The sequence below is a fragment of the Thermobia domestica genome, chromosome 6 (genome assembly GCF_964235325.1).
Source record: "Thermobia domestica chromosome 6, izTheDome1.hap1.1, whole genome shotgun sequence".
NCBI classification, from domain to species: Eukaryota; Metazoa; Arthropoda; class Insecta; order Zygentoma; family Lepismatidae; genus Thermobia; species Thermobia domestica.
The window spans coordinates 135,946,565-135,961,624 of record NC_137459.1 but is presented as its reverse complement, the minus strand read 5'-3'; the positions used below and the strand labels follow the sequence as shown (position 1 = coordinate 135,961,624).

The window sequence follows — 15,060 nt, the reverse complement described above, 5'->3', positions numbered from 1 at the left end:
TCTTTCCCTTTCTCGCCGGATTTTTGAGCGGTCTATCACTTGGCCAGCGTTATCTGCACCAATTGTTCCAAAAGACTGCAACGTAGCTGTTATCAAAGCAGTTGCACGATCAAATGTTCCAAATCGGTTTGCCAGCTTAACAAGAGGTCTAAGGACATGCCGTTGCTGCTTGCTTATTTTTCTCTAATATCCTGTTGTTTCACAAAGTAATCATCAACACTAGACTCATCATCAGAAGATGATGTCTGGAGTTCATTAGAAGTACTCGTTTGTGATATGTAAGAAGACTGTTGGCGGGTGGTCTCTCGTTATTTCTTTTTAGTGCGTACGATTAGTTTTAAAGTCTCCTCGTAGTCAACTCCCTCTATTCTGGCTACTCGTGTTGTTCTCTGATCTTGCAGAAATGTTCACTTCCTAAGTACTTTCTTTCTCAATTCGCATGAGCACATGGAAAGTTCATGACATTTACAGGAACATATATCAAAGAACTTCGTGTAATCTTGTTTAAATATATCCATTTTTCTAGAAATAGCAGATTTCCTTTTCTTCTCAGATTTAACAAACTTCTTGTGTACTTTCAGTCCAAGTAAGTAGAAACTGAACTACACGTTCTAGCGACAGAGCAGGGATGGAAGCTTTGTCCCAAACAGATTTCACACACTGAGAAACGTCTCTTGCCACCTTCTTTACAGATCGATCATACCCTTTCTCACAATTTCCAAGCTCTACCGATTGAAAATAATGCATCAGTACATCTGATTTTGTGGCAATTGTACGCCCGATCTGTAAACCCAAAGTAGAAACAAAGGCAAACTATGCTCTGTAAAGAACCAAAAATCTAATTTTGAACATACGTGTAATGGTGATAGTGTGGGCATGGGAGGGACCCGACCTGCACCCACGTCCTCGTCGTGGGTCCTGGGACGTTTTACTGAAAGAAGCAGAGAGGTGCAGAAAAAAACATATGTATTTTGTATTAAGTAGATCGCTATTTTGATCAAATTTTCTATTATGTGATTCCAAATGTGCCTAAATGATGCATAAAATATTTCTTAAATTTTATATATTACTTAAGTTAAGAAATGTAGCTAACACTTTTGTTTATTTACCGTAGACACACAAAAGAGTGATATGTACGGCGGGTTTGCATACCCTATAAATACACAAAATCTTTTTTGACGATTCGCCACCTGAAGATATTCGATTTCAGCGAAATTTCAGCGAATATATATAATATAGGGATGTGATAAACATTGGTAAAGTTTACAACACTCTTAAAATGCAGAATATATTTAAAGTGATTGTTGTTTTCCTTCTCTTTTGTAACATTACACAACAGCTTTTGGTAGTTGTAATTTCAATAAGTTCTCACAACTATATATAGTAGGAAGTCGAAAATCCGAACTAATTGAGACCACAGGTAGTTCGGATTTTCGAAAATGACCAAGAAAATGCCATTTAGTCTTACATATACTGTACGGTATGTTCTATCGATACAGTGGTTATTCAGTACATACAGGTAAATACAATAACGTAGTAAGGTTACTTACATTTAATGTTTCTCAAAAACCTGCTTGTACACGAAATTACACTGATCTTGTAAGTCACACTTAAAACTTATAGGCCTAAGAGAAAATAAAAATATGTATGACAAACAATTACATATGAATGAACTTTTGTAAAAACATTGACTTCACACAACATCGACGGACACACTATTGTTTGTTTATCGCTAGCGTTAAGACAAAATGTAAAATGCTCCTAGGGACCGCGTTCGGATTATCGACGTCCTACTGTAATATTAGGCAGTGTTGCAAATTTTGCCAATGTTTCTAGGACGGTTTGAGATAAAGTACTGTAAACGGCAAAATGATTTATTCGATTATTGAAAACCACGTAAATACTTAGAAGTGATACTTATCTAAGCATTTTTTTTTTCGAAATAAAGTATTTCGAAAAAAGCCAATTTTGCAACTCCTTGTAGCTTCGTTCCCATTTATTTGAAATATGTCGTACCATGATCATAGTATCTAACACTAAGGCACTTTGGATGTGCGTTGTCCCGTCTGACTTAGTTTTGCTGTTAATGTAGCAAAGGCATTCAATATTTGGTTGTTAATGTAATAAAGCCATCGAATGTTTTAATATCTGTAATTCTGTAGCGTTTTTAGCAACACACTGAATAACACATGCAGAATTGCACGTTTTCGTTTAGCATGTAGATTTGAAATTCGTAACAACTAACAATTTGACGTAATACTATTTGGAAAAATATCTGTTGGATTTACAACAGTATTTATCTGTTGGTACTGCAGAACACCTCAAACAATTTTCCCCTATTGATATTTGCTTCATACGAAATTCGGTGTTTTTTATCGATTGGTTAAGAAGTTATATGATTGTCTCAAGTTAAAAGCTCACCTTGTTTACATGTATATAGATATAGATAGATAGACAATATAAAGTTTTTATATACTCCTTTCAAACTTTACAGGAATCAGATTCCACCAGAACGATTGACCTAACTTCAGAAGTAGGTTTGGACACAGAGAAGAAGAAAACGGTATATTACGTTTGAAATTGTTTCATTTATATGAATTAGATTGCTCTTATGCTGTATAGTGGAGCTGATAATTGCATATTTCAGGGTAATCGTTTAAAAATGGAAGCACATACCAAAATCGGTATGAGTATTGCTTTATGATCGCTCAGTTAAAAAATAATGTTAGCCACTTTAAATTTCAAAATGATGATCATTTTCTAATTTGGCGGATATATGAAGCTTAGAGTAACTCTTATTATATAACACAGTTAATACACTAGACCGATTTCAAAGATCGTCCTATAAACTACTGTATTTTTTTAGCAGTGTTAAGGTCAAATGTGTAGTTATGGAAGTTTGTGTTCAAAATGACCGCCATTTATTCAAGATGGCAGATATTGCAGGCATAGAAAAAACGTCTATTAGAAACAGAATTGATACTCTGAACCAATTACAAAGATCTTTGCATCGAATAGTACGTTCTGAGTAGTACAGATGTGGAATTCATAAAAACAGGATAATTTATTTTAAAGGTAGCTGATATTTTATGCATAAAAAGCGCTTATCATATAATAGAATTAACAAACGTTATCATTTATGAAGATCTTCGTATCGAATACTACGTTCTTAGCAGTACATATGACAAATTTATAAATAGAGAAGGTTAAATTTTTAAGATGGCGGATATTTCAGGCATAGAAAACAGTTTGTTATATAACATAATCAACTACATGGTTCTCTTCCTTTCAATTCATAAATGTTTTGCTACAGTAAAGTTGTTTCACTTATACATTTTACTGCTGTGAAAAAGAGCTTTGGAAAACCTTTACAGATGTCAACTGGACTTGACAGTTGTCACAAACTGGATTCTATATAACATATAATAGAAATTATTAAATTTGTAAAATTATGTGGTATAGTAAGACGTATTTGACGCTTGATGCCAGAAATTACCGTTATCTTAAATAAAAAAAAAAAAAAAAAAAAACCTCTTGTAAACATGAATTTCTATTTGTGAATTTCATCTCATTACTTCTACATACGCAGTATTCGATACGAAAAACTTTTAAATTGATGCAGTAGGTAAAGTTCTGTGATACGATACGCGTTTTTCTGTGCTCAAAATATCCATCATCTTTAAAAAAAAAAAAAAAAAAAAAAATGGTGGCTGTTTTGAAAATGAATTTCCGCAATGGTGAATTTCACCTCAGCAGCTCTACAACTGTAAGCTTCACCTGCTAGAACAGTATTCGGTACAAAGATCTTTGAAATCGGTGAAATGGATGAAATTCTAGGGGTCTGATACGTGATTTTCTACGCCGAAAATATCCACCACCTTAAAAATATGGTAAACATTTTGAAGATAAACTTCTATAATTATACATTTATCCTATGTACTACTAAGAGCGTAGTATTCGATAATAGAATTTTTGAAATCAGTCCAGTGCATTAATTCTGTTTCTATGATAAGTGTTTTTCTAGGCTCGAAATATCCGCCGTATTGAAAAAAATGAAATGAAATCTTCTTTAAGTTTTACGTCCTACGGTTATGCCGATTAGGCTAAAGGAGACGGTGATGATGAGAAATGAATGAAATGGTAGAATGAAGAAACTGGAAGGAAACGGGAGAACCCCAAGAAAACCCACGAGCACGGTGTTTGTCCCACAAAGTCCACGCGGCGCGAGCTCGGATCGAACCAAGGGCCCCAAGCACCGGAGATGAACGCTCTACCACTGAACCACCGCGCCCTCCATACCATATTGAAAAAGTCACCATTTTAAAGCGAAGTGGTTAATGTCATTATTACTATGTTGCGAGCGGTGATAATATTTAGAAAAATGTAAGCAAAAGGCTAATACTCATCGCAGAAAAAAAAATACACTCCTTTAGGAAGTACTTTCGGAGAACATTATCTCCATCTTCAGCCTAGTCACGATTCGTAAAGGATTTAAAACATGGAGAGAAATGTGGATGAGTAAAATTGGTTAGAAAGGATTTAAAATATCCGAAGCGTGATTCTTCTTGTCGGATTCTTCTTGTAACTCACTTGTCACTGTTGAACAGACTAACGTCCTTTTTTAACTGAGTAACCCTAAAACAATAGCTATATCGATTTTGTACTTGTTTCCACTTTTGGAAGATTATTACACTATCTTCCTCACTAAAAGAAATGATCACACTGTAAGAACTTTCAACTTTAAAACTGAAAATATCTTGGTTACAAATTGTATATTTGAATAGTTATATGATTACAGCATATGATGGTTCCAATGCACAGACGAAAGAAAAAGTGCTTTCTTCTACCGATAACTTCTTCGGAATGAAGTAACTATTTTGACTACGATTTTCTATGAAGTATTTCCTATTTGTTATTTCTACTTCAAGAAGCCTTTATTCAAATTAATCCATTTGTTTCATAGTTATTTGTAAATTAAAATCTAGATGTGGGAAAACAGTTTTTCTCGAAGAGCGACAAGTTTCGGTTAGGCATATCAACTCAAAAATAAAATAAAGCTTTCGACTGTTGAGTAATTCACCTTAACAAGTGTGAACCTTTTGCCGGTAGTAACGCCGGAAAAGCGAGGACATGGAGCTTAATGAAGTTTGCTGATAAGGGTATACCCTCTTGACTTAAAAGAAGAAAAAAAGTAAAAATTATAAACGTCAATATTAAATTATTACTATGCTAATATATCATCTACTAACTACGTACTATTCATTAAAATGGAAAGTATTCTCCAAAGATTTTACATTGTTTAAATCACGTTGGCAAAATTAGTTGATTTGTCGATATTTCTTTGATAATAAATATCATTTCGAAAATGTTGGTTAGGAAAACATGTTAACACTAAAACATTTTGTTTTAGTAGTAACAATTGTTATTATTATTTATAAACACTCACAAATGACAATTGGCCATATAAAGGAAAACAAAACCCACAAGAACTAATATATATATATATATATATATATATATATATATATATATATATAGAGAGAGAGAGAGAGAGAGAGAGAGAGAGAAAGAAAGAAAGAAAGAGTGAGTTTGATACCTTTCTCACGAAATACTCTTTGTGGGAGAAATTGTAAATTAAATTTGCCTTGTATTGTATTCTTGATAGCATAAAATATTCCCAATAAACAAAATTGATACTATATTAAAAAGAAAAAAAAACTTCAGCTGCAATTGTCATTCATCACCTACAATCCTATTTATTATTTATTTTATTTGTTTTTAACTCTAATTATTGTTAAAATTGATTCACGAACAAATTAGTTGAATCGTTGTCTTCAATTGCAGCGCCTATTCCTGCTCATCGACTTTAGTGCCTTGACCTTCATAGATCCAAGCGGAGTGAACACTTTAAAGCAAACTACTGAAGATTTGGAGAAGAAGAACGTTGTCTGTTATCTAGCTGGATGTTCAGGTAATGTGTAGTATACAGTTGATTCAGAAATACATCTCTCTTAGTACAACTTCTCATTAAAATCTTCACAATAATATTGATGTTACTATTTGTTGAAATAAATTTCATATCTTTTACAAATAACGGAAAATGTTTATCCAAAACTCCTGTTCAATTTTGAATTTCTGACAGTATACAAGTTAAAAGATTCGTGCTTTTTCTAGCCTTTCATTATGCATATTAGAACTATAGTGGAAGGCCAATGAAATCAGGAGTCTCTTGATTTGTGTACTTTGAAAGAAACTCAAAATTTAATAGACGTTTGATTAAACATTTTCTGTTATTTATAAAGGACAGCTTACTACTTCCGGTTTTCAGTTTTTCGCGATTTCCTCGAAAACAGCTCCAACGATATTTTTTAAATTAGGTATATGAAGTACTTTGTGAAAAAAAAAAAATACAACTTGTTTATTGTAGATTTAAGCATGATACTCTATAGTACAATTCTAAAGGTGGTTTGAAGACCAACAGAGTTTCTTAATTGGATAGTAGGTGATTAGGGATGTCCCAGGGCCCAGTTGCAGCCAAGGGACAGGTTCAGGAGAACCTCAGGGTCCAGTCGCAGCTAAGAGAGTGGCAGAAAATCTCAAGATCCAGACGCACCCAAGAGATTGTGGTAAGGATCATACACTCTCTATCGCCCTCCCTCGCTCTTCCCTCAAAAGTCATTTGCTGTTTAAAAAAATGTCCTTGGTTTAAAAACTTTCTATATCTTCGTAACTACTAACCATATTTCAGAGCGACTTATCAAATATATAAGCTAGGACAGTAAAAGTTTGCGGCGTACCTTGTTGCAGACCCGACTCTGGGGCCCCGACGGGACGCCCAAATTAAAAGAAAGAAATTTCAGGAACTGATGATTTGTTACACATATATGTAGTATCATTCAAAATCTTCTATCATTCTGAAGACACTGACATATGAAGCATGAACCTATGATAATTAGGATACTAGCAAAATCTTATCATATATTTCAAAATGTTGCAGTCTGTTTCGAAAAATATTTCTATATTCTTATCTACGAATTGTATTTCAAGAAAGCTTGCCAAAATATGGTCTATGACATTTAATACTTTCGGGTACATTTGATTCAGGTACCTCATGCTGGGATCCCGCTAGCGTCCAGATTCCTAAAAAACATATTAATTTCCCGGATTTCCCAGAATTAATGGATCGTGAGACATGTATATAATATCATTTGAAATCCTGTTTCATTCCAAAAATGATGTACGAACCATGGATCTAAGGTAATTAGGATAGGAGCAACAGTTTCCTAAGTAAAAGTCTAAAATTTCCTTTTAAAAAATAAAAAGTTATTTTCAAAGGGTTAATATTATTACTGGCAGTATTTCTGAATTGGAGGGTGCACGACCAAAACTAACCTCTTCTTTTCTTTTTAGCAGCTCAAAAACTAAGAAGCACATATTTTCATGCGAAAAGAAATCACTGTGGACCAGTGACATCTACGTAAATATCTTTACAGCGGAATAACAAAAAAGCTGATCAAAGTAGCACTGAAATGTAGGCTTTCATATCCCGTTATAAGATCATTTACTTATTTAAAATATTATATATATATATATAATATTAATATAATATATATAATATATATTAATATATATAATATTAATATATATAATATTAAGATCACAGAACTCAAGTTTGCCAACTTCGCACAAAACTAGTATGCGTGACCAAGGTTGTAGATTTCGTGCAGAAAATACAAGTATCCAGGTTCTGATCCTAGAAGAGGCATAGTTGTAAGCAATGCAGCATTTATGATGTAAGGCGAATGTGTCACCACTTTTTTTTTCAAGAAACGTTAGGTTTAAGTCTTGTACAATCAACAGAAAAAGTGAATACCTCCTCCTACTTATTATTTTATCAATAACTTAGTAACAAATTTGTCATTTCGAATGTGATTTTCAGTAACTTAGAAAGACGTTTCTCCTTCGTAATTCAAATAAATATGTTTCAAAATTATTTTTTGATTCTCCATTTACATTGTGTGCCTCCAATACTTCGGAGTCAGTAACTGCAACTGAAGAGAGTCAGTATTTAGCATAACATGATTTTTTTTAATTACAATAAAACAACGACCATTTTTTACAAAATTTTTCAATAGTGTAAAATACACAATGTTGCAATAATTCAGACATTATAATAAAGTTCTCACTTTATTGTGACGTAGCTCTTTTTTTACAAATCAAGGTCTGTAACATTGAAAATAGATGTGCTTATTGTTTTATAGTATCATTTACTTTAAGCTGAACTGATTACTACGCCAAGATGCTTGGCCGACATGAAATCTTGTAGAAATTAAAGTCCGTTCTTTTCACAATATTGGATCTTGCTGGACTTGACGTCACAATTTCTCCATCTAGATGCCCCAGTTCATTAGCGTCTATCATGTTGGTAACATCACCATTTATAAATAACCAAGAGTATCTTTTACGACCGTTCTGTCAGAGTCCCCTTTCGAGAAAGTATCTTTCAACAGCAGAACAGCTTTACATCCTCTGAAAAGTTAGAGAAAAATTTAGCTCATAACAAGAGTTATTTCACAGTTTCAGGTATTCACTGTATTCTGTGTCCTGTGCAGTGTCAATGTAATAACAAATATGCACCAATGACCAAGCAAAACGTATACACCAGGATACAGGAACTTAAAGAAGACTAGTCCACGGTCAGGACTATCCACCCAGGCATATCATAAGGAACACCGAACATAGTATGCGAGTTGAAGGTTGCAAACAAAGCTAACTTTCTTGTTAAAATGATAAGTCTTATTATTGTTTTGAAAAAGATAAAGGTTGGTTTTGCTTACTTCCTAGCAGGTAGCTTCCGCTTATTCAATACCATATTTAAGCTATTTATTCTTGAAATAAACAAGACAAAAATTAAAGTAAGACCTGATACACTTTCCTTGCACTTTTTTATGCAGGTGATATTGTTCAAAAAACTAGGTGCCACATTAGATTAGAATTCTATAATACCTTCCTTAGTTATGATTCATTTTACTTTTTTCACTTGTTGGGTCAATTATTTTACCTTTTACCTTTTTACTTGTGACAAGATCAGGTTGTGAAAGAAATGGTGTTGACGACTGAAATTGTATGGTTCTTTCATTGCAGTTCGGAAGCTTTTTCTATCTTGATTGTGATAATAATTATACCTGTTTCACTATTATTTTGTTTTTCAGATAATGTTTTACAAACCATGGACAGATGTGAATTCTTCAGTAGCAGAGGAAACATATGCTTTCAAACAATTCACGATGCAGTATGCTATGCATCAACTTTGCTAACTTCCAGTACCCATTTTAGTACAGATCTATAGCTCTCAGCGAAATAAGCATCTATTTTATCAAGTGAACAATAAATTCCGTCCATATATGATTTGAGAAAGACGATATTTAATCATTAATATATTGCTTTAGTTTAAATGTCTTTGTTCTTTTATCGTTACTATAATTTTTACTCCTAGCAAAGATTCGTTAAAAGCAGTGTAAGACGCTTTTGTTTTTGTTTGTTTTACATGTAAATCTTTGAATATGATCTGACTACATATATACCGTATAATGTGTCAAACCATAACTTATCACTTATTAATCTATTGTCCAGTCTACATTGGTTCATATGTTCGAGAAGCGGAGTAAAGTGTTCGGATAACAATACTTTCTAATTGGTTCGTGTTAAATTGTTTACAGTTGATGTAAGAAAAGTACAGATTCACGTGCGTTTTGTTATTCAACCTTGGTAAAGGTTTATCATATTAATGTTATCAAAAGTTTCAATTCAGCGCCGGAAAGTCTTAAATATGCAACTAAGTGTTATAAATTGTTTTTTTTTTTTTGGGGGGGGGGGGGGATAGGTTCCATCAAGTGAAGCAAAATTTTTATGTAGTGTAATTGTTCTCATAAGTAGAAAAATATTTTCTTTGGATAGAAAAGAAATTTAATGTAATAGCAAATGATTACAAAAATGTTTATGGACCTTTTATGTGGAAATTAAATGTTGGTTGCAAGTTCATTGCAAAGTATAATCAAATATTATAAATGCCATTTTCTGTAAGTTTGAATTTCGAGTGAAGTAGGATGGGAAATAACACGTCTCGTAGTTCATAATGTACAATCGAAATTGTATGGGTATCGAGATGCCATTTAGATGTATTCATTTCTAGGCGTTTAGTCTACCAGTAGAGAAATTTCATTTTTTATATATTTATTTTTATATATAATTTTTGGAATAATTTTATGTAGTTTTGCATGTAGCTTGACATGGAGAGAATAATTCTGTGCGGAACAGTATAAAACTGGTGTACTTAAGTATATAGATGATGTTTCTTTCGAAGTATTTAACAAACTTGGCAATTTTTTTTTTTTTTTTTTTTTTTTTTTCAGATTATAAAAGCGCAGAAGTTTATCATGAACTTTGCTGAGAGAGCCCATTGAGAAAACTATTGTCTAAAGAAATTGACAGCCGGGATGAATAACACATTTTTCGACTTAATGCAAGACGTTATTATACAGAAATTTAGCTATTTTAATAATATTGAACAATTTTCTAGTCCTCTATTGAGGAACAGCGATGACTTTCCACCCTTGCTTTCGTAGGTATTCAAGTAAATTTATTACTGTATATTCATGAAGAAGTCCTATTAGAGTTCTCTGGAGAAACTTGAACTTACATTCATTGAATAGCACCAACGCTTTTATTTATTATTATTATTCAGACTTCATACGACCCACTTATGTCTAGTAGTTTCCAAGATGATGCTCTGAATAGTTGTTGTTTGGGATGTTTCTCGACTATAATATCGAAACTAAAATATCTCAGCAAAGTGAAGTATGAACTTTTGTCTTATTATATTTTAAGCAATGTCTACATAGTATTTGAATAAGTCTCAAAGTATACCTATATATTACTTTCATAGTATTGTGAAATTATAGTTTTATATCGTTCAGTTGTTCACATATGTAATCATTATTGCAAAATATAATATTCCGTGATATTTACATGTTTTTGATAATGTAAGACAAGGTTTGACAGTATAGTCTGCTCATAAATGTGTACAGATATGTAAATTATTAAAATATGAACAACTAACAGTATAATAACTTCTTACTCTTTCTCAAATATTATATTTGCCAATTTGTTTTATTAACTTCTAACATAATGATATATATACCCTTCACGAAATTACAATATACGTTTTAACCTAAACAAAGAGGGCTAGTTGTAAATTGTTGCATAGTAAACTAAAAAAGAAAAATCCTTTCTAACACTGGAATATCTTTGCATTAAAAATAAAACTACACTTAAAATTTTGCGATATTTTTTTTTTTTTTTTTTTTTAAGAAAAATTCTGGGGATGAGAGGTAAACTATGCCAAGTCACTTTTTGACCGAAATTTGAGTTATCATATTTTTTCTTACTTACATTAGTACGAAGGACACTAGGAACGTTTTGAGATGTGGACAACTGGAACGCAGGAAGTAAAATATTTTTCCGTCAATAAACAATCTTTGATGTCTTGTACTACTTTATTTCACAGCCTTAGAATTAAGATTGAATTACAAAAAGAGCAAGTCAGCTTGACACTGTAATAACTCAATTCATAGGTAGATTAAAACGCCAGGCCTAAAACCAACATAAGTAAATGATAAGCATGAACAAAATTCTTCACTAGTGCTGGATGAAAAATGAAACACTTTTTTTTTTTTCCTATTTTTGTATGTTTCCGAGGAAAGATAACGAGGACAAATGCTGCAATTACCAAACCATTTTTTAGTTAAATATGACTTAGATACAATTGTCATTCGGCAAGTCATGGCAAATGTGCTAGTCATCGAAAGAAATGGAAATTCATGTGCATTTGAAAGTCACAGGAAGGTGCTTTTCAACGTTACCAACAGATGGCATCTGTAAAGGAGCTAACGGCAGGGAACAGCCGAAAAATACGCATATAGGAATTCATTGCTCAATCAGACTTTAATAGAATGAACACAAAATTACAAAGGTACAGAGAAAGAGTGTGGTACGTATGTAGCAAAAACCAAATACCCTTCAAATGTATCCCCACCGTGATCACAATTCTTTGCCAACAATGGGAAAGGTGTTAAATACCCTAGACTGTATGTGATCGTCAATATGTACAACCTGTCAACGCCTTCTTCATCAAAGAAGTGGGGACGCTGTGGGTACTATTTTTAAGTATTAGCTACACACACACACACTACTTTTCTTTGTACTTCCGTGTTCAAGTATTAAAGCCTGATCAAGCAATGAATTCAACCATTCGTATCTTTCGATTATCTCCTGCCGTAAGCTTCCACACACACACAGACACATTCCATCTGATGGTGGCATTGAAACACATCTTCATATGCGGCTTTCAAACTTATATAGTGGTTCTATATAATGGTTACTGTGGGTTTACATAGTGGTTGCTGTAGGTTTTCTTTTTCGGCTGCTGTAGCACAGTTGATCATGATTTACGAAATTACCCACGTATTAGGTTCTCAAACCTCTTGGCAGTGTAGATTGTTATTTGTGTTAAATCATTACTTTAGCGAAACAAGAAACTGTAAAATATATATAATACGAATCATTCATTAATTTATTACTGTATGGATGAAATAAGATTATATAAGATTTGTCAAATTAGTAATTAATGATTACGTATTGTGAATTATTAAAACACAGAACGGACCTGGAGGAAACCAACAAACTTCGCACACATGTTCCTCACATCAAAATAAGAAAAAAAAAATTATGTTGCACTTTATGAGAAGTGCCTGGTTTCGGAGATGCAGGAAGTTTTAGACAATTTGGTGATACTGACTACACTGTCACCATCAACAAACTCAGTTAACGTATTCCTTACATCAAAACAAGAGAAAAGCTTTTTTACACTTTACTGAGATAAGTGCGCACACTTTCCTTGTTTCTATGCAAAGAACACGTTGACTGAATGTGTTTGTTGATCGTGACAGTAGCCAATTTGGCGTCAAAACTGCCTGCATCTCTGAAACTAGATACTTCTGAGCAAAGTGCAAAACAACCTTATCTCTTGTTTCGATGTAAAGATCACTTTGACTGAGATTGTTGATGGTTGTAATGAAGCCAATGTAGCATCATTATCACAAAATTGCTTGTATCTCTGAATCTAGGCGCTTCTTAGCAAGGTGCAAAATAGACTTTTCTCTTGTTCGATGTAAAGAGCACGTTGATTGAGTTTGTTTGATGGTTCCAATGTAATTTGGTGTCATTATGACTAAATTGACTACAACTACCCGTATCTCCGAAACTAGGCACTTCTCAGTAAAGTACAAAATAAACTTTTTTCTTGTTTTGATGTGATGAACATGTGTGTTGTTCAAGTTTGTTGGTTTCCTCCAGGAACACCCTATATATATATATGCCGTATCATATTTTTTTGTTTTATGCGTTGTGTGATATATAGAATTAAAAATGAAAATATCATAGGATATAGAATATAGTAGGTAATGGTAAATACAGAACATACCAAAGAATGTTTCGAAGAGAAAATACCAAAAGCAGTTGTATTTTATAATTAGAGTGAACATATGACACTTTGATCTAACAGTATGTATTGAGAGACAACCATCATACTTGTATGTCAAACAGAAATTCCTCTGTTCAATAAAACATCTTTTATATAAGAAATTTCTATACTTTGTACAAGTATTTTCTTTCTCAACTTCTGTTTATTGTAAAATTTACCACCGCTTTGTTGACTTATTTGAAACCAGTGTTGGGCAAATTTCCATTGAATTAAATTAATATAGAAGTTTGTTTGCAATTAACATTTGAAATGAGCAATTATCAATTGTTAATTGTAGCTGGCCAACAACCAATGAGAATCAATTGCATTGAACCCGTCAATTGAAGGTAATTGCTGTAAAAAGCAGTTCCAATTAAATTCAGCCATTCAACTGCAGTTTAATGTAGTTTTCGATTAATTGAATTGCACTTAATTTCCACAACAATTACTTTCAATTTAATGCATAATTGCAATTGATTTTCATTGATTAATGCCTAACACTGAAACTGTGTATATTACATCGTACAACTGTTTTCATGTAAGAGCATAAGAGAACACTCGACGTTTAAAGGAAAAAAATGTTGGGAGGGGCTTAGAAAAACAAAACACAGACAAAAGTGCCAGAGTTACGTTACCTCTGTTTAGTTAGAGGGAGAGTGGAAAATGATAATCGCAGGACGGGAGGAGCTTGTTGAGACAGAATTAGGTGGTCAAAGTACTAATTAAAAACAAAGGTATCACGTCAAATCATCGACAGCAGAACCTCCACTGTACATTTCATCGACAGTCAAATCACAGAGAACCAATTCATCGACACCTAAAACATGGAGAGCAGCAAATCCAAAAATAAAAATTTCCCTCTCTAAGAATAGTTACAGGGCATGTTGAAAATTACATATTGTTTGATAACGATTCAAAACCTACAAAGTACTTCCTGTAGAAATGGAAACTTGAAATTTGGCACAATTGTAGGATTTCTGACATAAATGAAGGGGAAAATCCGAAAATTGGAAATTTCTCCCTCCAAGGAGAAAAAAATTAGGGCACATGGGAAAAATTAGATATTTATCACGTCACTTATGACAACGATTCGAAAGCTATAAGATACTTCCTTTAAACATGGGAAATTGAAATGTGGCACAAGTGTATGATTTGTAGTAGAGATAAAAAGTCTGAAAACTTGAAATTTCCCCCTCCATGGAGGTAACGTAGGGGGAAAGACAAATCTATATATTGTCACATCGCTTAAGAGAACGATTGAAAATCTAGTACTTCCTGTAGACATGCTAATTTTACATTTGGCAGAAATGTAAAGTTTGTGGTACAAGTAAAGGAGTGTGTCCGGAAATTATAATTGTCTTCCTCTATGGAAGAAATTTAAGGACAAAAATGAAAAATTATATTTTGTTACTGTTGTCACTTCTGGAACGATAGAAAACCGACAGGATAGTTCTTGCAAACATGCAAACTTGAAGTTTAGC

General features: G+C 32.9%; 1 protein-coding gene and 1 long non-coding RNA gene across 15 annotated transcripts in view; one reads left to right on the top strand and one right to left on the bottom strand.

Moving 5' to 3' along the window:
* The window catches only part of LOC145688238 (prestin-like), a 342,947-nt gene extending 329,246 nt beyond the window's left edge, over positions 1 to 13,701 (top strand). For 12 of the 13 annotated variants that reach the window (XM_081762165.1, XM_081762155.1, XM_081762157.1 and 9 more), the window contains 3 exons: positions 2,495 to 2,563; positions 5,845 to 5,971; positions 9,213 to 13,701. In XM_081762165.1, the coding sequence (XP_081618291.1) occupies positions 2,495 to 2,563; positions 5,845 to 5,971; positions 9,213 to 9,349 (333 nt within the window). In that variant the 3' untranslated portion in view covers positions 9,350 to 13,701. The remainder of the gene's footprint in view (positions 1 to 2,494; positions 2,564 to 5,844; positions 5,972 to 9,212) is intronic. The other variant, XM_081762164.1, reaches the window with a different exon arrangement.
* Positions 7,440 to 15,060, bottom strand: part of LOC145688240 (uncharacterized) — an 86,756-nt gene continuing 79,135 nt past the window's right edge. Inside the window, exon 2 of one of the 2 annotated variants that reach the window (XR_014131859.1) lies at positions 7,440 to 8,529. This is a non-coding gene — a long non-coding RNA (uncharacterized LOC145688240). The remainder of the gene's footprint in view (positions 8,530 to 15,060) is intronic. The other variant, XR_014131858.1, reaches the window with a different exon arrangement.